This window comes from Rhinopithecus roxellana, chromosome 4 (assembly GCF_007565055.1).
Source record: "Rhinopithecus roxellana isolate Shanxi Qingling chromosome 4, ASM756505v1, whole genome shotgun sequence".
In the NCBI taxonomy this organism is placed as follows: Eukaryota; Metazoa; Chordata; class Mammalia; order Primates; family Cercopithecidae; genus Rhinopithecus; species Rhinopithecus roxellana.
The window spans coordinates 25,960,379-25,987,900 of record NC_044552.1 but is presented as its reverse complement, the minus strand read 5'-3'; the positions used below and the strand labels follow the sequence as shown (position 1 = coordinate 25,987,900).

At 38.4% G+C, this 27,522-nt stretch overlaps 1 protein-coding gene and 1 non-coding gene across 2 annotated transcripts in view; one reads left to right on the top strand and one right to left on the bottom strand.

Annotated features, from left to right (window-relative positions):
• Window positions 1–223: 223 nt before the first annotated feature.
• TSBP1 (testis expressed basic protein 1) overlaps window positions 224–27,522 on the top strand; it is an 86,464-nt gene continuing 59,165 nt past the window's right edge. The window contains exons 1-7 of the mRNA XM_010378300.2: window positions 224–236; window positions 2,019–2,105; window positions 3,208–3,240; window positions 4,066–4,098; window positions 12,813–12,833; window positions 13,658–13,678; window positions 18,394–18,483. Coding sequence (XP_010376602.2) covers window positions 224–236; window positions 2,019–2,105; window positions 3,208–3,240; window positions 4,066–4,098; window positions 12,813–12,833; window positions 13,658–13,678; window positions 18,394–18,483 — 298 coding nt within the window. The remainder of the gene's footprint in view (window positions 237–2,018; window positions 2,106–3,207; window positions 3,241–4,065; window positions 4,099–12,812; window positions 12,834–13,657; window positions 13,679–18,393; window positions 18,484–27,522) is intronic.
• On the bottom strand, window positions 16,122–16,226 carry LOC115897132. Its single transcript, XR_004057070.1, has one exon. It is a non-coding gene; the product is annotated as a U6 spliceosomal RNA (small nuclear RNA).

The window sequence follows — 27,522 nt, the reverse complement described above, 5'->3', positions numbered from 1 at the left end:
CCAGAACCTTCACAGGCCACACTCCCATCATTTGCTTAGGTCTGATCAATCTGCTCCACGCAATTTCTCAGTGATCCTCTGCATCTCTGCCTACAAGGGCCTCCCTGACACCCAAGTTCATATTGCTCAGAAACAGTGAACTTGAGTTTTTCGTTTTATCTTGATCTCTCTCTGACAAAGAAATCCAAATGATGTGAGATCTGCTGAAGACAATACATGGAAAATGACAGTCTTGGGTATGGACTAACTCCCTGTTTGAGGCTTTCTTGACTCTAATGGTTCAGGAGTCTCCTCTTAGGGACTCAGGGACTTTAACACGACTGCTTTATCTTCCTTGCCTGCTTCCTTTTCAAATTCAATATTTTTTCTTTCAGTCTTATTGATTCCTCTGGAAGCCTGGGGGAAACAACCCACAGTTAACTAAGCTGTAGGCTGATCATGCTGGTTTCTCCTTTGGTTTCTAGAGTTTAAACTGAACAAAGAAAATAACCATCCTCCATAGCACTAGGAAAATTCCTTAGCCCATTATCTCACTTCCTGTATATGGTCACTCTATAATCTACCTCAACTCAGAAATAATGATTTCCTCTCATTTTCACTATTAATGGGGGGGACCATCTTCTAACTGCCCTATAGACGGGGCATTTCAGACACTAAAGGAAGAAAGGGAGTATACAGTAGTACTGAGTACACCACCTAGTTATCCTTCCCTCCCCGATGAGTTATTTAAAACTAGAAAAAAAAAAAAGTTCACATAATAGAGGCCATATTGATTACTTGCTGTTCATTTTAGTGGTACATTAGAAGAAAATCTCCAAAAGTTGATTTGGCAGGAGAATTTTCTCACAGGACCAAATACCTAGAAGACTCAGTAGAGAAATGCCTAATCTGCCCTGATGGAGGTGTGTTATTACATCTTGAGATGGATTCACCTATTGTTTGTTTGAAGTAGTCTTAATGTGGGTATAATCTACTTTCTTAGTCTTTCAGAGTTCAATATTCTTCAGAGTTTTTACTTTCACAGGGAGATTTATGGTTGGTTTTTTCTTCTTTCCTTCCTCTCTCTCTCTCTCTCTTTCTCTGTCTCTCTTCTTTTTGTCTCCCCCCAGATCCTTCATAGCCACTGCCCTTTATAACCATATGATACTAAGATTTTTCTTTCTTACAACTGCAAGACTCTATCTTATATCAATTGAATGCAAATCAATGACACAAAAACAAACACAAGTTAAGCAATCCCTGCATGTTTTATCCTACCAACCACAATAACAGACCTCGCAAATATCCATCTTATCATGAGGAGGTTGGCGAGTGATGACTGAAAGGTTTTTCTGTGATAAGAAATTTCTGTCCTTTGCTGTGGCTTTCATTAATAAAACCATTTTCAGTCAGCATCCTTTAGTCAGGGTGCTGAAAGTTTTTGATCACTCACTCATAAAAATGTTTTGAGTATACATTTCCTATGCAAGTATATTTATAAATGTTATGAATTCATAGCTATATGTATATATAGCTATATATACACATATATACATATCTAGCTATATATATACACACATATATAGCTATATATATGCACACATATCTAGCTATATATATACAGAAAATCTTGCAACTTTAAAGGTATGAGTTAAAGTTACACAGAAAATAGAAGTTCTAATATTTTCCCCAGTGGATAGCTTCTTAGACCACTGATTCCCTTTAACATTCTTCCTGCCTGGGGAGTAAAGGGTTCAATTGAGGAGGAAATTTGTCAGATTGTTGACTCTAAACCAAGGGTACACAGCATCTGAGGTTCTTAGTATATGACCAAAGAATCAATGTAAGAGCTAAAAATGGGCAGGGGCGGGAATGTGAGGACAGCAATATGAGGCAAATAAATGAATAAAGGAGTTGAAGCAGCAGAAAGGGGAAAGAAAAAAAAGTCTATCTGGTGGATAGTAAGAGGTGATCAGAAGTTGTTTCTGGTAATTTCCTGGTCTAAATAAGCATGTTTACCGGTGAGTTTTTGTTTTCAGAAATAACTTTGGCTGTCATCCTGACTCTCCTGGGACTTGCCATCCTGGCTATTTTGTTAACAAGATGGGCACGACATAAGCAAAGTGGTGAGTAATCATGAGTCAAAACAAAGATTTCTTGTGAAAACCACAGAGGAAGGGATGCCAAGATTCAGTCTGAGTTCATCTCTACTTATCAAACAGCTAGAGACTTTGCCAATATTCTGGGAATCTGTTTCAATACTTGAGTCAAAGAATCTCTGACCTAGTAGTGATTCTCCCTGCACTTTTAACTCCCAAAGTTTACATTATCAATAATGTCAAACAAAAAATCACAGATAGGCTGGGTGCGGTGGCTCAGGCCTGTAATCCCAGCACTCTGGGAGGCTGAGGCGGGTGGATCACAAGGTCAGGAGTTCGAGACCAGCCTGACCAACATGGTGATATCCCATCACTACTAAAAATACAAAAATCAGCTGGGCGTGGTGGGAGGCAACTGTAATCCCAGCTGCTTGGGAGACTGAGGCAGGAGAATTGTTTGAACCCAGGAGGCGGAGGTTGCAGTGAGCTGAGATCACACCACTGCACTCCAGCCTGGGTGACAGGGCAAGACTCCATCTCAAAAAAAAAAAAGAAAAGAAATCACAGATAGAGTTTAGCAAAAGTAATAAGAATACTTTAAAAGAAAATTACCTGAGCTCCAAGGGAAATTACCTGAGTTTAAAAAATGAATAAATAAATAAAAGTGAGAAGACAGTAAGTTGGTAAACACCAATATCTAGTATTATATAATAAGAATTGGAGACTTTTAGTGACTTAATTTGGGGAGATGATAAGAAGAGACAAATACAGAGTAGTACTTGTCAATGAAACAGAGATGGAGCTCATAAAAGCTAAGACCTATTTCTATGCCACAAGGTCCCTCTTTCCTGGATTTTTCTATTTCTCTCCCACAACTTTCTAATTAGCTATATTCCCTCCATTTCCCACCCTCAATGCCTGTGAGCCCTCAAAGCATAAGTATTGTGAAAAGACAGATAAAAACAGGGCTGATGGGAGATGTGGAAAATGGGTGAGAACAATAATGCATTATATCAGGAGGACCACCTTGGGAGACAAGAAGCATAGCTTAGAGTAACGAGAGTTGGATCAGAGGAAGAACACTTCTCACAAGCAACTAATAAAAACATTTTGCCTAATTCTTCCACAGAAATGTATGTCTCCAGATACAGTTCAGAACAAAGTAAGTACTTATGAGAAAAAGAAATACAGTAAGTATTTATAGAATTTTCACAAGTCAAGAATGAAATCTGTCTTGTTTACAGTTGTGTTTCCAGAACCTTGCATAGTGCACCATTGCATGAACTGAACTGCTTCTAAGTGACTGGGAGAAATCTACCAGAGGTTTCTGAGCAGTACTGAATGCTAAACTGGAGTTGGGGAGAATTAATTAATACTGGGTAGGCCCACATAATTCTGAGGCCCTCTTCAGATGTTTCCTGTGGTCTGAGAGCAACAATAGAGATACTAACCCATGGAAATAGCAAACTCCTCAGGCACTGAAGCAGATGGTTCAGTAAAAAGCCTAAATCTATTCGTGAAGAGGGTCTTAGTAAGGTGGCTGGACAGAAAAATCTAATGTACCCTAGAATAACAAGAGTGAACACAGTTAAGGTAATTATGATTGAGAAGAGTACCAACTTCAGGATGTGAAGAAGACTTTCCATGGAAAGGTCTGGAGAGATGCCAAAGTTGCTAAGAAAGATAGCACAGGATTGGCATAAGGCAAAAAATAGGAGACTAGCTGCTGAAATATCAAGAGGTAAAAGAAACTTTGAAATTCCTTCTGACTATCATTTAGCTTGGCTAATATTATAAAACTGATGATTGGCACAGTCACTTATCATCATCAGTTCATGCAACTTATGCACAATTCCTAGTTCCTGCAAAGTAAATTAATTCACATCATTATTCACCATTAGGAGTTCATGTTTACATTAGTTCTCAGAGTCTTAAATAAAGCCTCATAATCAAGAAGAAAAATCATGTGCTCTCCCTTTTTTTCTAGGTGCTAGACTTCTGGACTGTGAGGATGGTAGAGGTAAATAGATTAGGAACTACTAGAGCGTTAATGAAGGAATACACTCTTTAGAGAGTGAATCAATTCAGCTTTCTTTGAGCATGATTTGTTGAGTCTGTATATCTTTCATTGTTATAATATCCAAATGCTTATCACTCCTCTCTCTCTCTCTCTCTCTCTCTCTCTCTCTCTCTCTCAAGAAAATTATGCACTTTTCTCAGAAAAGGTAAATAATTCTCCTTCTTAAGACCATCAGAAGAATTCATTTCTATCTTCTGTTTACCCCCAACATATTAGAAAGGTTAAGGAACCTCTCCGAAACAATTTTCTGGATTTTTAAAATGTGGATAAAATGAATATGAAATGGAATAGTATATGTGAAAATACACTTTGAAAGCCATTCAGTGTAAGAGGTAAAATAAAAAGCTTATCGCCATTTAAGAAGATGAAATTTATGCTCAAAAGATTGAGACTTACTCAAGTTCACCTAGCTGAGGAAGGAGCTGGATATCAAATTCAGGTTTTGAAATGTGATAGTTATGAGAAGACAGCAATGTCCTGTCTACTTTTTTGAGGGAACACACCAGTACCACTAATTTCAATGTACCATGGCTATCCCTAATCCTCATGCCCCAACACTCAATGTTCTCTTTTAATATCTACTCTCTAGGGTTGCCTATAGATGTTCCCTCAGCTCTCTCTCTCTCTCTTTCTCTCTCTCTCTCTCTCTTACTCTCTCTCTCTTTCCTTCCCTCTTTCTTTCTCTCTGACTAGTCCTATCTCCAGAACTCAACAAGAACCACTAGAGCTACCTCTCATTCTTGTTGGAAGCCACTAAAGTTGTCCACACCAGGCCCACCAGCTACACCAGAACTATAAGGTCATGAGATTGTGGATGTGGAAATAATTACACACACACACACATACACACACACACTACAAGCATATAGATCCCGGAGAGTTGAGGAAAGAAAAGAGAAAGTAACTCAGTTACTTCGCTTGCTGTCCATGCCCCACACTTGGACTCTTGGTCCATCCTTCTTACCTCTATGATTCATCTATCATGAACAAGAGTGAGGAGCAAAGTACCATGGCATTCCCTGTTTATTTTCTGAAATGGAACCTAAAGAAAATGGGAATATCTGGGAAACTAGCAAATCTTTCAGTAGTTGGATTGAGACTAATGATAAACTGTTTTTGTTTGTTTGAGACGGAGTCTCACACTGTCGCCTGCGATCTCGGCTCACTGCAAGCTCCACCTCCCGGGTTCACGCCATTCTCCTGCCTCAGCCTCCTGGGTAGCTGGGACTGCAGGTGCCTGCCACCGTGCCCGGCTAAAACTTTTGTATTTTTAGTAGAGACGGGGTTTCACCGTGTTAGCGAGGATGGTCTCCATCTCCTGACCTCGTGATCCGCCCGCCTCGGCCCCGCAAAGTGCTGGGATTACGGGCGTGAGCCACCGCACCCGGCCAAGTCCCAATTCTTTCTTTTTTTTTTTTAGTTATTTTTATTTTAATTTTTTTTATTATACTTTAAGTTCTAGGGTACATGTGCATAACGCGCAGGTTTGTTACATATGTATACCTGTGCCATGTTGGTGTGCTGCACCCATCAACTCGTCAGCACCCTAGAAACTCAATCAAAACCACTCAACTACACGGAAACTGAACAACCTGCTCCTGAATGACTACTGGGTACATAACGAAATGAAGGCAGAAATAAAGATGTTCTTTGAAACCAATGAGAACAAAGATACAACATACCAGAATCTCTGGGACACATTTAAAGCAGTGTGTAGAGGGAAATTTATAGCACTAAATGCCCACAAGAGAAAGCAGGAAAGATCTAAAATTGACACTCTAACATCACAATTAAAAGAACTAGAGAGGCAAGAGCAAACACATTCAAAAGCTAGCAGAAGGCAAGAAATAACTAAGATCAGAGCAGAACTGAAGGAGATAGAGACACAAAAAACCCTCCAAAAAATCAGTGAATCCAGGAGTTGGTTTTTTGAAAAGACCAATTCTTTCAAGCAGGGGAAATTTTGGAGCTGAAGAGTGCAATGACTAAATTTTAAAAAAAAAAAGAGAGAATAGAGAGCTTTCAAGATAATGGATCAAGTACAAGAAAGAATAAGAGAAGTCAAAGACCAATCATTTAAAATTATCCAATCAGAGTACAAAAAAGAAACACAAACAAATGAAGAAATATGTATAAGATTTATGGAACACCATCAAGGAAGCTAACTTTTTCATTATTGGAGTCTCAGAGGAAAAGATAAATAAAATAGAATAAATGCTTATTTAAGGCATAATTGCTAGAAACTTTCCAAATCTGTAAAGAGATATAGACATCTCGATACATGAAACTCAAAACTCTCCAATCGTATTTAACCCAAAGAAGTCTTCTCCAAGACATTATGTCAAATTGTCAATAATCAAAGTTAAAGAGAGAATCTTGAGAAAAGCATATCACATTTAAAGGTACATCAAAAGGATATTAGCACTTCTAGGCAGACATTTTCTAGGCCAGTACATAGTGGGATGATATATTCAATTTGCTGAAAGAAAAAAACTGCCAACCAATAACTCTTTACCTGTAAAGCTGTTTTTCAGATATGAGAAAGAGATAGTCTTTATCAGACAAACAAAAGCTGAGGGAGTTTATCACCAATAGATCTGCCTTACAAGAAATGCTAGAGAACGTTCTTCAAGCTGAAATGGAAGGCCAATAAATTAGTAAAATGGAAACACGTCCAAGTACAGAATTCACTGCTAACGTAAACATACAGTCAATTCAGAATATTCTAATACTCTAATGATGGTGTATAAATCACTTTTAATGCTAATGCAAAAGTTAAAAGACAAAAATATTAAAAATATATAATTTGTTAATGGATGTACAATTATTTTAAATGTAAATTTTGACACTAAAAATGTAAAAAGTAGGGAGAATAATATGTAGAGTTTTTGTATGCAGTCTATTTTAAGTTATTATCAGCTTAAAATAGGCTGTTGAAACCATGTTTTATGTAAGCCTGTGGTAACCACAAACCAAAAACCTATACTAGATACACAAAACAGAAAGATATTAAAGCATACCACGACAGAAAATCAGCAAATCACAAAGAAAGAAAGGAAGAAAGGATATACAAAACAGTCAGAAAACAACCAAGAAAATAGCTATATTAAGTCCTTAACTATCAATAATTACTTGAACGTAAATGGATTAAATTTCCTAATGAAAAGACATAGAGTAGCTAAATGTATTTAAAAACGAGCTGCAACTATATATGCTGCCTATAGCAGACACACTCCAGCTCTAAGGATACACATATAATGAAAGTAAAGGGATGAAAAAAAGATGCCCCATGCAAATGGAAAACAAAAGAGGGTAGGGGTGGCTATACTTATATCAGGCAAAATAGACTTTTAGTCAAAAATTATAACAAGAGACAAGAAGGCCATTATATAATTATAAAGGGGCCAATTCATCAAGAGGATATAAACATTATAAGTACATATGCACATGATGTCAGAGCACCTAAATATATAAAGCAAATATTAACATAACTGAAGGGAAAAATAGACAGCAATATAATAATAGTAGTGGACTTCAGTAACCCATTATCAACAATGAATAGATCATCCTCACAGAAAATTAATAAGAGAGAAAATAAAGTTACCAAGAATACACAATAGGGAAAGGATAAATGTTACTGGGAAAACTGGATATCCACACGCAAAAAAAGAAAGAAATTGGCCCTTATCACATACTATACACAAAGATCAATTCAAAATGGATTAAAGACTTTAATGTAAGACTTGACACCGTAAAACTCCTATAATAAAACAGGGAAAAGCTCCATGACATTGGTCTTTGCAAGTTTTTTTATATGACACCAAAAACACAGTAACAAAAGCAAAAATAAGTGGTATCTCATCAAACAAAATTGTTTCTGAACAACAAAGGAAACAATCAACAAAATGAAAGCCAACTCACAGAATGGGAGGAAATATTTGCAAACCATATATCTGAATAAGTGGTTAATATTTGTCTTAATCTGTTTCAGTTGCTTATAGCAATATCTGAAACTGGGTAATTTATAAAGAAAAGAAATGTATGATTATTTCTTACAGTTATGGAGGATGGAAAGTCCAAGGCTGAGGGGGCGCATGTGGTGAGAGCCTTCTTGCTGGTGGGGACTCTCTGCAGATTCCTGAAGTGGTACAGGGCATAACATGGCAAGGTGGCTAACATGCTATGATTAGGTCTTTCCTCTTCTTATGAAGCCACCAGTTCCACTTGCGTGACAACTCATTAATCCATTAGTGGATTAATCCATTTATGTGGTAGAACCCTCATGATATAATCACCTCTTTAAGGCCTCACTTCTCAATGCTGTCACATTGAGGATTAAGTTTCAACATGAGTTTTGGAGGGGACATTCAAACCACAGCAATATCCAAAATATATAGGGAACTCATACAACTCAAAAGCAAGATACAACTCAAAATACAGCTCAAACAAACTGATTTTAAAATGGACTAAGGAACTAAATACAGGTTGGTTCACTGCACAAAGGGCTAAGGGAATTGAAATCCCCAGCAGTGTCTCTGGGGTGGGGCTGCATTCACCTGGAGGAAGGAACACCTTTTCCTAATATGCACCAAAGCAACCTGTAGGCTACTGGAGGCCTTGGACAGCCAGGGAGGGATTTTGGGGTAGTTCATTTTTGTGTGGTTGACAGAGTTGACAGCAAGCAAAGTGACTCAGTTACTTTCTCTTTTCTTTCCTCAGCTCTCCGGGATCTATATACTTGTAGTGTGTGTGTGTGTGTGTGTGTGTAATTATTTCCACATCCACAATCTCATAACCTTATAGTTCTGGTGTAGCTGGTGGGCCTAGTGTGGACAACTTTAGTGGCTTCCAGTAAGAATGAGAGGTAGCTCTAGTGGTCTCAGAGAAGACATACAGCCAGCTAATAAATAAATATAAAGGTGCCCAACATCACTAATCATCAAGGAAATGCATCTCACACCAGTTAGGATGCATTCAAAAAGTCAAGGGATAACAAGTGTTGGCAAGGATACGGAGAAAAGGGAACCCTTGTATACTGCTGTTAGGAATGTAAATTAATACAGCCATTATGGAAAAGAGTATTGTGGTTCCACCAATAAATTAAAAATAGAACTACCATATATTCAGCAATGCCATTTCTGGGCATATATTCAAAGGAAATAAAAATCATTATCTTGAAGAGATATTCACATTCCCATATTCACTGCAGCATTATTTACAATACCCAGGATATAGGAATAAACTAGGTGTCCATCAGTGGATGAATGGATAAAGAAAATGTATACACAGACACACACACACACACACACACACACATACACACACACACAGAGGAATATTATTCAGCCTTAGGAAAAGAAAGAAATCTTGCCATTTGTGACAACATGGATGAACCTGGAAGACCTTAGGCTAAGTATAATTAGCCAGGCACAGAAAGACAAATGCTACATGATCTCATGTATATATAGAACCTTAAAAAGTTGAACTCAGAAAGCAGAAAGGTGACTACCAGAGGTTGCGGGATGGAAGAAATGGGCAGAAGTTGGCCAAAGGGTACAAACTTGCAGTTTTATGACAAATACATTATGTAGACCCAATGTACAGCATGGTGACTATAATGTATTATATACTTGAAATTTACTAAGAGAGTAGGTTTTACATATGCTCATCACAAAATGAAACATAAAAGTAAGTATGTGAAGTGGTAGATATGTTAATTAACTCAATTGTGGCAATCATTTCACAATGTATACATATATTAGAATCACACATTGTATACCTTAAATATATATAATTTTTATAATTACACTTCAATAAAGCTAAAGAAAAAATAATCTGAGTAGTCAAGAGAAATTCACCATCCCAGATCTCACAAATGCTAACTACTCATTGTGCCTTTCTTAATATGAATGTTAAGAAATCAAGGAATAAATTCTTAAAAGTTCATCACATTAAGGTATGACGTGTGCAATAAAATTCCAAGGGTACAAAGACATGCTGCTGTTGTCTACTGTTGTCATTTACATCTCAGATTTCTTGGGGAAAAACCTCTTCAGTAACAGTCCACCAGAACACCAGATTTAACCAGTGCAAGAAGCTACCTCAATGTTAGGAATTTAAGGGTACACAGAAAAATAAATAAATAAAACTATACCCCATAGGAAGGGAGGAGAATTAATATGTACTCAGCACCTATTATGTGTTAGTCACTCTGGTGGGTATTTTTTTCATTTTATTAATATTTAATATCTAGAAACAACCCTGTCAACCACACAAAGATGAACTACCCCAAAAATCCCTCCCTGGCTGTCCAAGGCCTCCAGTAGCCTACAGGTTGCTTTGGTGCATATTAGGAAAAGGTGTTCCTTCCTCCAGGTGAATGCAGCCCCACCCCAGAGACATTGCTGGGGATGTCAATTCCCTTAGCCCTTTATGTGGTGAACCAACCTATATAATCATAGCACACATGTCCTGAAGATACATGAAAGGCATCTCACTTTTAGCATGTCTAAAACCCAAGCCCTAATCCCTTCTATCCACTGGTGCTGGCACCTGTATTCACTTAATTGCTCAGACTATCTACCTTGGAATTATATTTAACTCCTTTCCTACCCTCTTCATCCAATCCACCATCAAATCCCACCTCCGATGCTTTCAAATTATACTCCAAATCAAACCACTTTCCACCACCATGACAATCCTTGCCCTAACACCAATATCTCTTGCCTCCTACCTTGTTTCCTTGATACTCCTCTTGCCTTCTTATAGTCTATTCTCCTCACCACAGTCAGGGAGATCCTTAATAAGTAACTCTTAAATGAATAAAGTGACTTACTATTGTTATCCCTAACTTACATAAGAGAAACTTATGCTTAAAAAACAGTAATGACTTGCCCAAGGTCACAGGACTTGGAAGTGACAACCTGGATAGGAATTTAGAATTGGCTAATTCCAAATTTTAGGCAGAGAGTTTATTCTTATATAATTTAGTAATATCTTAATTTTTAATTTCCTGTTTACAGATCTTTAGTGTACAGCCTACAATCTTAGTATCTTTCTAATCTGGGCTCCCTTGCATTCTTAGGGAAAAACTTGAACCAGTAAACATTTCATTGCTGTTTTAATAAGTCACACTTTAAAATTCATAAACCCAAATGACTCTTTCTCTGACTTTTCAGTCCCCCTAACATAACCTATAAATCTCAGTCATCCTAAGTTTCTAGGTTCCCAAGCTCTACTAGTCTTCCCTCTATTATTTCTAAACATAGGAATATAAATGTACTGGTCAACTTGAGACTACAGAGATCTTCTGGCAGGAAGATATTAACATTAGGTAAGGTCATTATGTTAGTTTAGGTACATGAAATTTAGTACTCAAAGTTTAGTTTAACTTAAATATATCACATATAAAAGCTGCCATGGTTATTCCAAAATTTTTTTGAAATTAAATTTATTCTTAGTATTTTTCTAGCAAATGTAAGTGCAGCACATGAAAGTTTTTATAACAAATTTCAAGTGCAGCATATTAAAGTGTTCAGCATCTCAATGGTATTTTTCATTTTTGTGGCAACTCTATTAACATCTTGATGTATTTTCCTTTTTTTTTTTTTGAGACAGAGTCTTGCTCTGTGGGCCAGGCTGGAGTGCAGCAGCATGATCTTGGTTTACCGCAATCTCCGTCTCCCAGGCTCAAGCAATTCTCCTGCCTCAGCCTCCCGAGTAGCTGGGATTACAGGAGTGCACCACCATGCCCAGCAAATTTTTGTATTTTTAGTAGAGACAGGATTTCACCATGTTGGCCAGGCTGGTCTCGAACTCCTGACCTCAGGTCCACCCACTTTGGCCTCCCAAAGTGCTGGGATTACAGGCGTGAGACACCGTTTTTAAAATCCCCATAGAACCATGAGAAACAAGTAACATTATTATAAAACAGAGAATGTGTTTTGTACTTGATTCCCACCAGAATGACTACCAAGTATGGAAGGAGAGCACTCATTTTCAGAAAAGAAGCTGAAAAAGAAATACCATTGTCTTTACATTTCTAAGGAGATCTTTAACTATACTTTAGTGAAATATCAAATGATATTATGATTCAACATAATTTAAATCAACTACAAAGTATCAATATTACTATTTGCTTTTACACTTTCATGAAAACAACAGTGATAACATGACCAGTTTTTCATGTAATTTGCTTTGTCTCTAGATTTCTTAGAAAGTCTGTTTTCATGACATCACTAAGAAACAAGTTTTAGATCATAGGATGCACATTCAATCGCAATCAATATACACATTTGTATTCATTATAATTTGCCATATTGTCGTTGAACTTGAATTCTCAATCAGCTGAGTAAATATTTTACCATTCCTTCTTTTATTTGACCTCAAGTTACCTTATAACTATATTCTTTTGTTTTAATGTTTGCATGCATAGTTTATTATTTCTTCTCACTACATGTATTTACCTTAATTAATCTTTGCGTGGTTTTTTATGTCATTAAACTTACAAATTCAGCCATGAGAAGATTCTGTCTCCAGTTTCCTGCCTAACTGGGTATTTGAGGGTGTTGATTGGGTAATCCTCTGTAGTGACACCAAAACTACAGGAATAGAATATCCAAATTGATTTTTCTTTCTTTTGTTTGTGTTTTCAGAGGGATCCAAAAGAGACTACAGTAAGTATTATCTTGTTTCTCAACAAAAATGTGCTTCCCATTAGTAACATTTCCCTAGATTGTAAACACTTTGGAGGAAAGAGAAATCCTGTCATATGTCAAGTCATGTGAATACTAAGCAATAGATAAAGTTTTCTTTTTTTTTTTTTTTTTTTTTTTTTTGAGACGGAGTCTTGCTCTGCCGCCCAGGCTGGAGTGCAGTGGCCGGCTCTCAGCTCACTGCAAGCTCCGCCTCCCGGGTTCACGCCATTCTCCTGTCTCAGCCTCCCGAGTAGCTGGTACTACAGGCGCCCGCCACCTCGCCCGGCTAGTTTTTTGTATTTTTTAGTAGAGACGGGGTTTCACCGTATTAGCCAGGATGGTCTCGATCTCCTGACCTCGTGATCCGCCCGTCTCGGCCTCCCAAAGTGCTGGGATTACAGGCTTGAGCCACCGCGCCCGGCCAGATAAAGTTTTCTAGTGCTGGTTTAGAATGATCTGGCTGGGAGAAAAGGAAAACAATAGAAGAAGTGATGAGCAAGAGAAAAGGAAAGTAATAAAGATAAAAGGGAGAGAGAGAAGAAAATAGAGAGGGAAAAAAAGGAGGGAGGAATTAGGGCAGTAGGAATGGCATCTGCCTACTAAAAATTAAACCCATTTGTAGAGATGGAAAGCATCTGCAGTAGCTGGTGGGAGTGGCCATCAGTACCCATCACCAGATCAGTGATGACTCCCAGGGCCTAGGCTTTAACTCCTGAGAAGGGGGTAACAGCAACTGAAGCTGATATGCAAAGATTAGGGATCCAAATTCTCATGATTCACCTCATGTTTTCTGTGTATTTTAGCACCATCAACCAACTCTCTAGGTAAGTGCTTTGTGGTTTTCTTTCAATTCTACTGTCATCTGGTTTGCAAACCATATTGTTTCTATATTTTTTCTCTTTTAAGAAAGATTTTAAAATTAAGTATAAAAATAATTAACACTTGTATATCCACACCTTACATGTGACAAATTGATAATATTCTTGTCATATTTCTCAACTTATTATTATTATTACTATTATTATTATTATTATTATTTTTTTTTTTTTTTTTTTTTTTTTTTTTTTTTTGAGACGGAATCTCGCTCTTTCGCCCGGGCTGGAGTGCAGTGGCCGGATCTCGGCTCACTGCAAGCTCCGCCTCCCGGGTTTTACGCCATTCTCCTGCCTCAGCCTCCGGAGTAGCTGGGACTACAGGCGCCCGCCACCTCGCCCGGCTAGTTTTTTGTATTTTTAGTAGAGACGGGGTTTCACCGTGTTAGCCAGGATGGTCTCGATCTCCTGACCTCGTGATCCGCCCGTCTCGGCCTCCCAAAGTGCTGGGATTACAGGCTTGAGCCACCGCGCCCGGCCTTTCAACTTATTATAGACATATTCCACTCCCTTCTTCCCAAAGGCTTATTAATATACTTTAAATATTTAAGTCTATTTACATATATTTATAGTCTCTACCTATCACTGAACAAAATGTAGTATTATTTTTTAGATGTTTAATTTTACAAAAAATGGCATCTGTCTGATAGTATCATTGTGGTTTGCATTTTTCTCTCAAAATGTAATTTTGAAATCCAGGTTATACACTTTGTTGAACAATATTCCACCCTATGAATATACAATATTTTTCTATTATTTTCTCCTACCCATGCATCCTCAATGTTTCCAGTTTCTGCTATCACAAATAATGCTGCAAAGATAGTCCTTAACTAGATGGAAAAGAGTTTATCCAGGGTACATACCCTGAAGTAGGATTAGTGATCACATTGTATATGAGCATTTATGTAATTTATGCGTAGTTTAAATTTTACTAGCTATTAATGAATTAAGCTCCTTGGTAGTTACATAGAGGCATACAGAAATTGGCACTTGAGTACATGTACAATTTTTAATATCTGCATTCCCTGCTCACTCCTGAAATTGAGTATCTTCTCATAGGCTTACTAGCTAGTTAGGTTTCACCCTATATAAATTGCTTGTTCATTTACTTTACTCATTTATCTATCAGTTATTGATCTGTAGTAATTCTTTATTATTATGAAACATCAACTTTTATGTTATGTTAAATATTTGCAATTATCTCCTCCAATTCTATCTCTTAGCTTTAAATTTTTATGGTGTCTCTTGACTTTTAGAAGGCCTCCACTCACTCTCCCCCAACACCACACAATTTATTGTAATAACATTTGTCAATCTCTTGTTTCCTTTTAGAGTTTCTGCTTTTTTGTTTGTTTGGCCTTACCTCGGTATCACAAAGATTTTGTTTAATACTTTCTCTTAATAGTTTTTAAATTTCCCTTTCTGCATATAGGCCTTTAATCCAAATGGGGTTTTGTTCACTGTTTTTTGGTTTTGGTGAGTGATTTCAGAAATAATACAGGTGAGATCTAATTTTCCGCTCATCTGGAAAACCAACTAGATGGATTTCTTCTCATCTTGTTCCCACTAGATTTATTGACTGGTGTGTTCTTTCTCTGCTGATTTGTAATGCCATCTTCATCTTATATATTTGGTTTTTCCATGGATTTTATTTTCTGTTCCAGTGATCTTTTGTCTTTTACTGAACCAATACTACATTGCTTTCACTACTAAAACTGTGTAACATTTATTATTTAAAAACAGCACATTATCTTTGTTCTTTTTCAGAAATGTGTTGGCTATTCTTCGACCTTTTCTCTTACACAAGAATTTTATAATTTCTCAAGATCCATAAGAGTCATCTTAGGATTTCACTGAAATTTCACTGAGTCTGTAGATTAATTTGTAAAATCAGTTCTTCCCATGCATTAACATGGTTGCCTACTATTCAAATCTTCTCATATACCCTTCAATAATGTAATATAATTTTCTTCAGAAAGGTTTTGCATATCTTTTGTTGGATTAATTCTTATACAAATACTTGTTTTTTGTTTCTGATGTGAATGCTATCTCTCTGTGTGGATTTTACAAATAATTATTGTTGGAATATAAATTATATGCTGTATATCTGAGAGTAGATTTTGTATCTAGCCACCCTGCTGTGCTCTTAAGAGTTCTAATAACTTTTAGATTCTCTTGAATTCTATATGTAAAACGTTATGTCAACTGCAAAATCTGATAATCTTGAGTTTCCTTTTCCAATTCTTAAAACCATTTTCTTGTCATAGCTTGGGCTATGTATATCTATGGGTAAAATTCCTTCTCTTTACTTTCGCTTTATTTTTGTTCCTTTTTCTAGCTTGCTATATGAAACTCTTAATTATTTTCCAGACTTTCTTATCTTTTTTTATTTTATTTTTATATGGGACACTTCACAAATTTGCGTGCCATCCTTACACATGGGCCACACTAACCTTCTCTGCATCATTCCGACTTTAGGGTATGTGCTGCCAAAGCAGACGCTCTTATTTTCTAATATAAATATCTAAGTAACTTCTAAATGCGCTGAAACTCATGTCTTCATATCCACTCATATCCTCATGACTATTTTTTGACTTAAATTCTACACTGTCTGATATAAACATTGTTCTAACAACTTTGTTTTATTAGTATTTTCCTATTATACATATTTTTCATCCTTTTATTTTGAACCTTAAGAGTTTGTTTTTGTCTTGTGTCTTTTTTAAATGGCATATTGCTTGACTTTGTTCATATTAACAATGTAAAATTTTCCATTCCCCAATAGATGAATTTAACTCATTTTATATTGTGAATTCTTATGTTTATCAAAATGTTTCCTTTTTTTTTTTTTTTTTTTTTTTTTTGAGACAGAGTCTCGGTCTGTCACCCAGGCTGGTGTGCAGTGGCGCAATCTCAGCTCACTGCAACCTCTGCCTCCTGGGTTCAAGCAATTCTTCTGCCTCAGCCTCCCGAGTACCTGGGACTATAGGCGCCCACCACCATGCCCAGCTAATTTTTGTATTTTTAGTAGAGACGGGGTTTCACCATATTGACCAGGCTGGTGTCGAACTCCTGACCTTGTGATCCCCCTGCCTCGGCCTCCCGAAGTGCTGGGATTACAGGTGTGAGCCACCGCGCCTGGCCAATGTCTCCAATTTATATTGTGTTTTCCACTTACAGTACTATGCTCTTTCATTTTTAAATCTTCTTTCCTACCTTCTGCTGGTATATTAGATTTCCTTTACAAACAAGCCTGAATGACTTTCATATCACTTCTAACAACATTAGATTGACTAGAACTCAATCATATAGCCACACCTAACTACAAGGGAATTTGGGAGAAATAGTCTAACCATGTGGTATTAGTTTTCTATAGCTGCTCTAACAAATTACCACAAACTTAATGGCTTAAAACAACACAAATTTATCATCTATCAATTCCATAGTTTATAAATCTGTCATATATGTCTCACTGGACAACAATCAGGTTGTCAGCTAGACTGTATTCTTTCTGGATGTTGTAGGAACAAATCTGTTTCCTTGCCTTTTCAGCTTCTAGAGGCTGACCACATTCCTTGGTTCATGGCGCCCTTCTTCTGTCTTCAAAGTGAACAAAAATAAATCAAGTCCTCACATCACATCATTCTGCCCTTCTTCCATTGTAATACCTCTTTCTCTTTCTATCTTTCTCTCTTCTGTCTCCTGCTTCCACTCTTAAAAATCTTTGTGATTATATTGGGCCCACTCAGATATACCAAGACCATCACCCTATTTTAAGGTGAGCTGATTAGCAACTTTAACTTCACCTGCAATATTAATTCCCTTTTTCCATGTAACCTAACACATTAAACAGGAAGATAATCCCAGGTTCTTACAATGCATGAGGCCTATGGCCTTGATTTCTGCTGGTGATCAGGTGTTTAAGACTCAGTCCTCCAATAAGATATCACATGGGTGGTGAAACTTCTCATTCATTACCAAGAATATGGGTTCCTTCTTGATATATTTTTCTTGAATATATTACTTCTCTTTTTAGTTTTCAAGTCCAGCTCTACTTTATAAACTTTAAAAACTACCGTGTTTAGAGTAGTCACTTAAAGGAGAGGATGAAATATCCCCCTCTATAGCAAGCACCCTTTCAGTAAGCCCTGAGGTTCTAAATACTTTCACTACTTTGACTCTTTAGCTTCTAATATTATTCAAAAACTTCCTGATTTGGTCTCTTGCTATTCTTCATCTCCATAGGGCACAAGTGAATTTTGGAAAGTGGAAACCCCTGTTGAAGCAGTCAGGTGGTAATTGTTTGGTGTAACAAAAAATATTTTCGAACAAAGGTGAAAAAAAGAAAACTAAGGGAGAGAGGAAGAGGTGGAAGAAAGGTAGAGAAGGAAAGAACAAAGCAGCAGAATCACCAACGAAAGAAGACTTATAGGGACAGAAAAATGTCCATAGATTGAGAAGCTAGCAATCTCCAAAAATATTTTTATTCTGTTACTCACCAAAATTGAAAGACAGGTTGCATAGATCTTGTAGTCCCACCTTACCACAAAAGTATTGCAGTCCATATGTAGATATCCAGCTGCTCACCACATTGCATTGCAATTGATAACAGGAAATGAGTTGTGACTCATTTCTATCCTCTTTCCCACAACTTTTCTGCAATATAGTGTCTACGGCATCTAAGTTCTCCCTGGGACAAACAGAATTCATTCTTGTTTTGATGTGTTTTGTTTTAGCACTGTCTCGATCAAGTATTGGTAAGTTCCTTTACTTTTCTTCAATTCTGCTGACATTTAGCCCCATTTAATCAAGAGGATATCTTCCTAAACTTCCCAGACTTCTTCACTGAAGCACAGCAGAAGCTTGAGCTTCACGTTTATCCAATTTCTTTGTTCTTCATAACCAGACACCTCAATAATCAGTCAAAAGTAAATGCAAGTTTCTAGTGGTTTATTATGATGACACAAAGAGAGCAATTTCCAAACCTGAAGTGTTGGAAAAACAGAGTAAATAAAGAAGGATGAGAGCAAGAAATTAGTAAGAAAAATAAGGTGAGGATGAAGATAATATAGAATGAGGGATAAATGATATTAGCTGTGTCCTCAGAATTTCAAAGCTTTGCATAGCTAGCCAGAAAAACAGCCTTCCCTGAGGCATCCCCAAGTCAGGCTGGCAGCAATGGAAGAGATGGCTAATTCCCTATCTCCCTGAGCTGCAACTGACACTAAGGGTTTGGTGCTCCCAGGTGTTCTTGGTTCTGATACTAATCCCTGCCATGTCCCCTGCCAAAAAAAAAAGAAAGAAATGGATAGTTTTTGAGCCAGACAACCATATGAATTTTTTGTTTGTATTTATTTTTAGGAGAGCAAGGGGGAAATTTTCATATTTCCAAATTCTAAGTCTCTCTGGTGTGTCACAGAACTAAAGAACATTCCCTAACCCTGCTGAGCTCTTGTCCCTCACCTCCTTTTCCTTCCCCATCATTGAGCGTTTTGTCTAAAATTAATGAGACCTTCAAAGAATGAGAAGTCCACTGATGAAAGAATAAAGAGAGGATTAAAATGGTTTTAGCTGGCAATCACAGTTTCAGCGAAACAGTAATAGCTTCATTAACTTAGGAATAGGAAGGAAGAAGAGAGAGGTTTGTGAAGAGACCAGGGAATGGGAGTAGGGGACAAGGAGAGGGTTGTAATTAAAGTGGGTTGTGTTCCTTGACTATTTACAGATATTACACATGAGGAAAACATGAAGTTTAAAGATATTATTTAACTTGACCAAAGGCATATAGCTAGTAAAAGAGTAAAACTGAGGTTCTAAACACTGGCCTTTGGACTCCAAGTCCTGAGCTTGTCCAGCTACCCCCAGGACATCATTAAATATATTTACTCTTCCAATCCAAAGTATTCTTTGGAAACAAAATGTTTGTTCCAAGGAATTTAGAAAATTATGCATATGTTAAAAATATATTACTTCAATTTTTAAAATGTAATTTGAAAATCTTAAATGCAAATTAATATAAAATATCAGAATTAGTGTGCTAATCCAATACCATGCCATAACCTTATCCCATGAATAAGGCTGTTTTGTTGTATATATAACTGTTAACAGGTGCCCTTAGAAAGCTATTAAGCTCAATATTTTATTACTTTTATGATTAAAACATGTTTTATCTAGTTTTGCTTTGTTTTCATCTAACTTACAGAAAGGGTAAAACATTTGGGGGTTGAAACATGCTAAACAATAAACTCAAATCTTCAATTTATCCAGCAAAATCTGCAGAGGACCCATGTGAGACAGGCTTGCCATAAAAACCCTCCAAAGGGGAAATTTCGAGCATTGCAGCTGCTATGCTGAAGACAATATAAGTATTGTCAATATAACAATATAAGTATTTCATAGACAGCATAGATTCTAGTGAGGTAAGACAGAAAATAAACATGTAAGCAAACAAATACAATAATTTCCCTTTGTAGATTAATTCCTACTATGATTATTAGACTATCATAGTAAATTCTAGGGAGAAAACAAATTAAGATAGTATGATACAGCAGGACCAAGAAGTGAGGGCCTTTAGCTAGGAGATGGAAAGAAACTTCCCTGAGGAGATATTTGAACTGACACTGGATGGTGAAAAGGCGGCAGCCACACGAGGATCTTAGGGAAGAGTATCTCAGGCAGAAAGAACACCAAGTTCCTGAGAGGGAAGAAGAGTAGCACGGATGAGAGATTGCTGAAAGCCAGTTGTGAATGATGGTGGTGGAGTCTGAAAGGTAGGGAGAGGCCAGACCACAAAAAGTCTTCTAGAATAAAATATGGAGAACACTTCTGAGCACCACAATAAGCCATTGTGTTCATCAGGGAAGGGATAAAGCCACATTTATGCTGTAAAAAGGCAACCCTGGCTTCTGGTAGAGAATGAAATGGGAGAGAATGACCGTCATATGTATTTATGATAGCAACAAGGAGAGAGGTACAGAGTAAAGTCTCATATGGGCTTCAAAGACAACAGGGGTTCTACTGGAGAAGATATTGTTTGGAAACAGCAATGGGGAGCAAAAATGACATTTACCTACATTCAGGCATGTATATGGGTATGGACTTTTTCTAAACAAACAAACAAAAAACCAGACATCACAGCCTCAACAACAGAGTGAGACCCTGTCTCTACAATGAATAAAAAATTAGCCAGCATGGTGGCATGCACCTGTGGTCCCAGCTACTTGGAAGGCTGAAGTGGGAGGATCGCTTGAGCCCAAGAGGTCAAGGCTACAGTGAGCTGTGATTGCACCACTGCACTCCAACCTGGGTGACAGAGTGAGATCCTGTCTCAAAAAAAAAAAAAAAAAAAAAAAAAAAATCACTAAGAGAACTGTAAGAGACATGGTTTTTTAAAAATGTTATCATTTTTAATTGACAAAAATGTATATATTTATGGTATACAACATAATGTGTTGATATATGTATATACTGTAGAATGACTAAATCAAGCTGTTAACATATCCATTTCCTCATATACTTTTTGTAGAGAGAACTCTTAAAATCCACACTCTTAGCAAATGTCAAGTATAACACATTATTAACTATAATCACCATGTTGTACAAAAGATCTCCTGAATGTATTGCTCCTATCTAACTGAAACTTTGTGTCCTTTGAGCAACATCTGAGATACAGTTTTTTTTTGTTATTTATTTTTTTTGAGATAGAATCTCACTCTGTTGCCCAGGCTGGAGTGCAGGACGTGATCTCGGCTCCCTGCAACTCCACCTCCCTGCAACTCTACCTCCCTGCAACTCCACCTCCCGGGGTCAAGCAATTCTTGTGCCTCAGCCACCCAAGTAGCTGGGATTACAGGCATGCACCACCATGTCCGGTTAATTTTTGTATTTTTAGTAGAGACAGGGTTTTGCCATCTTGCCCAGGCTGGTCTTGAACTCCTGGCCTCAAGTGATTTGCCCTCCCCGGCTTCCCAAATTGCTGGGGTTACAGGCATGAGACACCAAAACCAGCCTTGAGATACAGTATTTTAAAGGACAGTCAGGCATATTAAAGCAAGATGGTGAAGAAAACGTTTGAAGAAGTTCAAGATACAGGTAAATTTGCTGATATGAATTTCTGACAGCATGGTGTGTTTTTGAGAGTAAGGAGAGGTGGAAGGAACGTCCAATTAGGAATTTAAAAAAGCATTATGATGGGGGGGCGGAGCAAGATGGCCGAATAGGAACAGCTCCAGTCTCCAACTCCCAGCGCGAGCGACACAGAAGACCGGTGATTTCTGCATTTTCAACTGAGGTACTGGGGTCATCTCATTAGGGAGTGCCGGACAATCGGTGCTGGTCAGCTGCTGCAGCCTGACCAGCGAGAGCTGAAGCAGGGCGAGGCATCGCCTCACCTGGAAGCGCAAGGGGGAAGGGGATCCGTTTTCCTAGCCAGGGGAACTGAGACACACAACACCTGGAAAATCGGGTAACTCCCACCCCAATACTGCGCTGTAAGCATACAGGCACACCAGAATATATCCCACACCTGGCCGGGAGGGTCCCACGCCCACGAAGCCTCCCTCACTGCTAACACAGCAGTCTGCCGCGATCTATCCGCAAGGCAGCAGCGAGGCTGGGGGAGGGGCGCCCGCCATTGCTGAGGCTTAAGTAGGTAAACAAAGCCGCTGGGAAGCTCGAACTGGGTGGAGCTCACAGCAGCTCAAGGAAGCCTGCCTGTCTCTGTAGTCTCCACCTCTGGGGACAGCGCACAGCTGAAGACCAACAGGGGAAGTAGCAGGAGCCGGTGCAGACGCGAACGACTCTGTCTGACAGCTTTGGGGAGAGCCGGGGATCTCCCAACGCGGAGGTTGAGATCTGAGAACGGACAGACTGCCTGCTCAGGTGTGTCCCTGACCCCTGAGTAGCCTAGCTGGGAGAAATCCCCCACTAGGGGCAGTCTGACACCCCACACCTCACAGGGTGGAGTACACCCCTGAGAGGAAACTTCCAAAGGAAGAATCAGACAGGTACACTCGCTGTTCAGCAATATTCTATCTTCGGCAACCTCTGCTGCTGATACCCAGGCAAACAGGGTCTGGAGTGGACCTCAAGCAATCTCCAACAGACCAACAGACAGTCCTTCTGACTGTCAGAAGGAAAACTATCAAACAGGAAGGACACCTATACCAAAACCGCATCAGTACGTCACCACCATCAAAGACCAGAGACAGATAAAACCACAAAGATGGGGAAGAAGCAGGGCAGAAAAGCTGGAAATTCAAAAAATAAGAGCGCATCTCCCCCTGCAAAGGAGCGCAGCCCATCGCCAGCAACGGATCAAAGCTGGTCAGAGAATGACTTGGACGAGAGGAGAGAAGAAGGCTTCAGTCCATCAAACTTATCAGAGCTAAAGGAGGAATTACATACCCAGCGCAAAGAAACTAAAAATCTTGAAAAAAGAGTGGAAGAATTGACAGCTAGACTAATTAATGCAGAGAAGATCATAAACGAAATGACAGAGATGAAAACCATGACACGAGAAATACGTGACAAATGCACAAGCTTCAGTAACCGACTCGATCAACTGGAAGAAAGAGTATCAGCGATTGAAGATCAAATGAATGAAATGAAGCGAGAAGAGAAACCAAAAGAAAAAAGAAGAAAAAGAAATGAGCAAAGCCTGCAAGAAGTATGGGATTATGTAAAAAGACCAAATCTACGCCTGATTGGGGTGCCTGAAAGTGAGGGGGAAAATGGAACCAAGTTGGAAAACACTCTTCAGGAAATCATCCAGGAGAACTTCCCCAACCTAGTAGGGCAGGCCAACATTCAAATTCAGGAAATACAGAGAACGCCACAAAGATACTCCTCCAGAAGAGCAACTCCAAGACACATAATTGCCAGATTCACCAAAGTTGAAATGAAGGAAAAAATCTTAAGGGCAGCCAGAGAGAAAGGTCGGGTTACCCACAAAGGGAAGCCCATCAGACTAACAGCAGATCTCTCAGCAGAAACTCTACAAGCCAGAAGAGAGTGGGGGCCAATATTCAACATTCTTAAAGAAAAGAATTTTAAACCCAGAATTTCATATCCAGCCAAACTAAGTTTCATAAGTGAAGGAGAAATAAAATCCTTTACAGATAAGCAAATGCTTAGAGATTTTGTCACCACCAGGCCTGCCTTACAAGAGACCCTGAAGGAAGCCCTAAACATGGAAAGGAACAACCGGTACCAGCCATCGCAAAAACATGCCAAAATGTAAAGACCATCGAGGCTAGGAAGAAACTGCATCAACTAACGAGCAAAATAACCAGTTAATATCTAATGGCAGGATCAAGTTCACACATAACAATATTAACCTTAAATGTTAATGGACTAAATGCTCCAATTAAAAGACACAGACTGGCAAACTGGATAAAGAGTCAAGACCCATCAGTCTGCTGTATTCAGGAGACCCATCTCACATGCAGAGACATACATAGGCTCAAAATAAAGGGATGGAGGAAGATCTACCAAGCAAATGGAGAACACAAAAAAGCAGGGGTTGCAATCCTTGTCTCTGATAAAACAGACTTTAAACCATCAAAGATCAAAAGAGACAAAGAAGGCCATTACATAATGGTAAAGGGATCAATTCAACAGGAAGAGCTAACTCTCCTAAATATATATGCACCCAATACAGGAGCACCCAGATTCATAAAGCAAGTCCTTAGGGACTTACAAAGAGACTTAGACTCCCATACAATAATAATGGGAGACTTCAACACTCCGCTGTCAACATTAGACAGATCAACGAGACAGAAAGTTAACAAGGATATCCAGGAATTGAACTCATCTCTGCACCAAGCGGACCTAATAGACATCTATAGAACTCTCCACCCCAAATCAACAGAATATACATTCTTCTCAGCACCACATCGCACTTATTCCAAAATTGACCACATAATTGGAAGTAAAGCACTCCTCAGCAAATGTAAAAGAACAGAAATTATAACAAACTGTCTCTCAGACCACAGTGCAATCAAACTAGAACTCAGGACTAAGAAACTCAATCAAAACCGCTCAACTACATGGAAACTGAACAACCTGCTCCTGAATGACTACTGGGTACATAACGAAATGAAAGCGGAAATAAAGATGTTCTTTGAAACCAATGAGAACAAAGATACAACATACCAGAATCTCTGGGACACATTTAAAGCAGTGTGTAGAGGGAAATTTATAGCACTAAATGCCCACAAGAGAAAGCAGGAAAGATCTAAAATTGACACTCTAACATCACAATTAAAAGAACTAGAGAGGCAAGAGCAAACACATTCAAAAGCTAGCAGAAGGCAAGAAATAACTAAGATCAGAGCCGAACTGAAGGAGATAGAGACACAAAAAACCCTCCAAAAAATCAATGAATCCAGGAGTTGGTTTTTTGAAAAGATCAACAAAATTGACAGACCGCTAGCAAGGCTAATAAAGAAGAAAAGAGAGAGGAATCAAATAGATGCAATAAAAAATGATAAAGGGGATATCACCACTGACCCCACAGAAATACAAACTACCATCAGAGAATACTATAAACGCCTCTACGCAAATCAACTAGAAAATCTAGAAGAAATGGATAATTTCCTGGACACTTACACTCTCCCAAGGCTAAACCAGGAAGAAGTTGAATCCCTGAATAGACCAATAGCAGGCTCTGAAATTGAGGCAACAATTAATAGCCTACCCACCAAAAAAAGTCCAGGACCAGATGGATTCACAGCTGAATTCTACCAGAGGTACAAGGAGGAGCTGGTACCATTCCTTCTGAAACTATTCCAATCAATAGAAAAAGAGGGAATCCTCCCTAACTCATTTTATGAGGCCAACATCATCCTGATACCAAAGCCTGGCAGAGACACAACAAAAAAAGAGAATTTTAGACCAATATCCCTGATGAACATTGATGCAAAAATTCTCAATAAAATACTGGCAAACCGGATTCAGCAGCACATCAAAAAGCTTATCCACCATGATCAAGTGGGCTTCATCCCTGGGATGCAAGGCTGGTTCAACATTCGCAAATCAATAAACGTAATCCAGCATATAAACAGAACCAAAGACAAGAACCACATGATTGTCTCAATAGATGCAGAAAAGGCTTTTGACAAAATTCAACAGCCCTTCATGCTACAAACGCTCAATAAATTCGGTATTGATGGAACGTATCTCAAAATACTAAGAGCCATTTATGACAAACCCACAGCTAATATCATACTGAATGGGCAAAAACTGGAAAAATTCCCTTTGAAAACTGGCACAAGACAGGGATGCCCTCTCTCACCACTCCTATTCAACATAGTGTTGGAAGTTCTGGCTAGGGCAATCAGGCAAGAGAAGGAAATCAAGGGTATCCAGTTAGGAAAAGAAGAAGTCAAATTGTCCCTGTTTGCAGATGACATGATTGTATATTTAGAAAACCCCATCGTCTCAGCCCAAAATCTCCTTAAGCTGATAAGCAACTTCAGCAAAGTCTCAGGATACAAAATTAATGTGCAAAAATCACAAGCATTCTTATACACCAGTAACAGACAAGCAGAGAGCCAAATCAGGAATGAACTTCCATTCACAATTGCTTCAAAGAGAATAAAATACCTAGGAATCCAGCTTACAAGGGATGTAAAGGACCTCTTCAAGGAGAACTACAAACCACTGCTCAGTGAAATCAAAGAGGACACAAACAAATGGAAGAACATACCATGCTCATGGATAGGAAGAATCAATATCGTGAAAATGGCCATACTGCCCAAGGTTATTTATAGATTCAATGCCATCCCCATCAAGCTACCAATGAGTTTCTTCACAGAATTGGAAAAAAGTTCATATGGAACCAAAAAAGAGCCCGCATTGCCAAGACAATCCTAAGTCAAAAGGACAAAGCTGGAGGCGTCACGCTACCTGACTTCAAACTATACTACAAGGCTACAGTAACCAAAACAGCATGGTACTGGTACCAAAACAGAGCTATAGACCAATGGAACAGAACAGAGTCCTCAGAAATAATACCGCACATCTACAGCCATCTGATCTTTGACAAAGCTGAGAGAAACAAGAAATGGGGAAAGGATTCCCTATTTAATAAAGGGTGCTGGGAAAATTGGCTAGCCATAAGTAGAAAGCTGAAACTGGATCCTTTCCTTACCCCTTATACGAAGATTAATTCAAGATGGATTAGAGACTTAAATGTTAGACCTAATACCATAAAAACCCTAGAAGAAAATCTAGGTAGTACCATTCAGGACATAGGCATGGGCAAGGACTTCATGTCTAAAACACCAAAAGCAACGGCAGCAAAAGCAAAAATTGACAAATGGGATCTAATTAAACTAAAGAGCTTTTGCACAGCAAAAGAAACTACCATCAGAGTGAACAGGCAACCTACAGAATGGGAGAAAATTTTTGCAACCTACTCATCTGACAAAGGGCTAATATCCAGAATCTACAAAGAACTCAAACAAATATACGAGAAAAAAACAAACAACCCCATCAAAAAGTGGGGAAAGGATATGAACAGACATTTCTCAAAAGAAGATATTCATACAGCCAACAGACACATGAAAAAATGCTCATCGTCACTCGCCATCAGAGAAATGCAAATCAAAACCACAATGAGATACCATCTCACACCAGTTAGAATGGCAATCATTAAGAAGTCAGGAAACAACAGGTGTTGGAGAGGATGTGGAGAAATAGGAACACTTTTACACTGTTGGTGGGATTGTAAACTAGTTCAACCATTATGGAAAACAGTATGGCAATTCCTCAAGGATCTAGAACTAGATGTA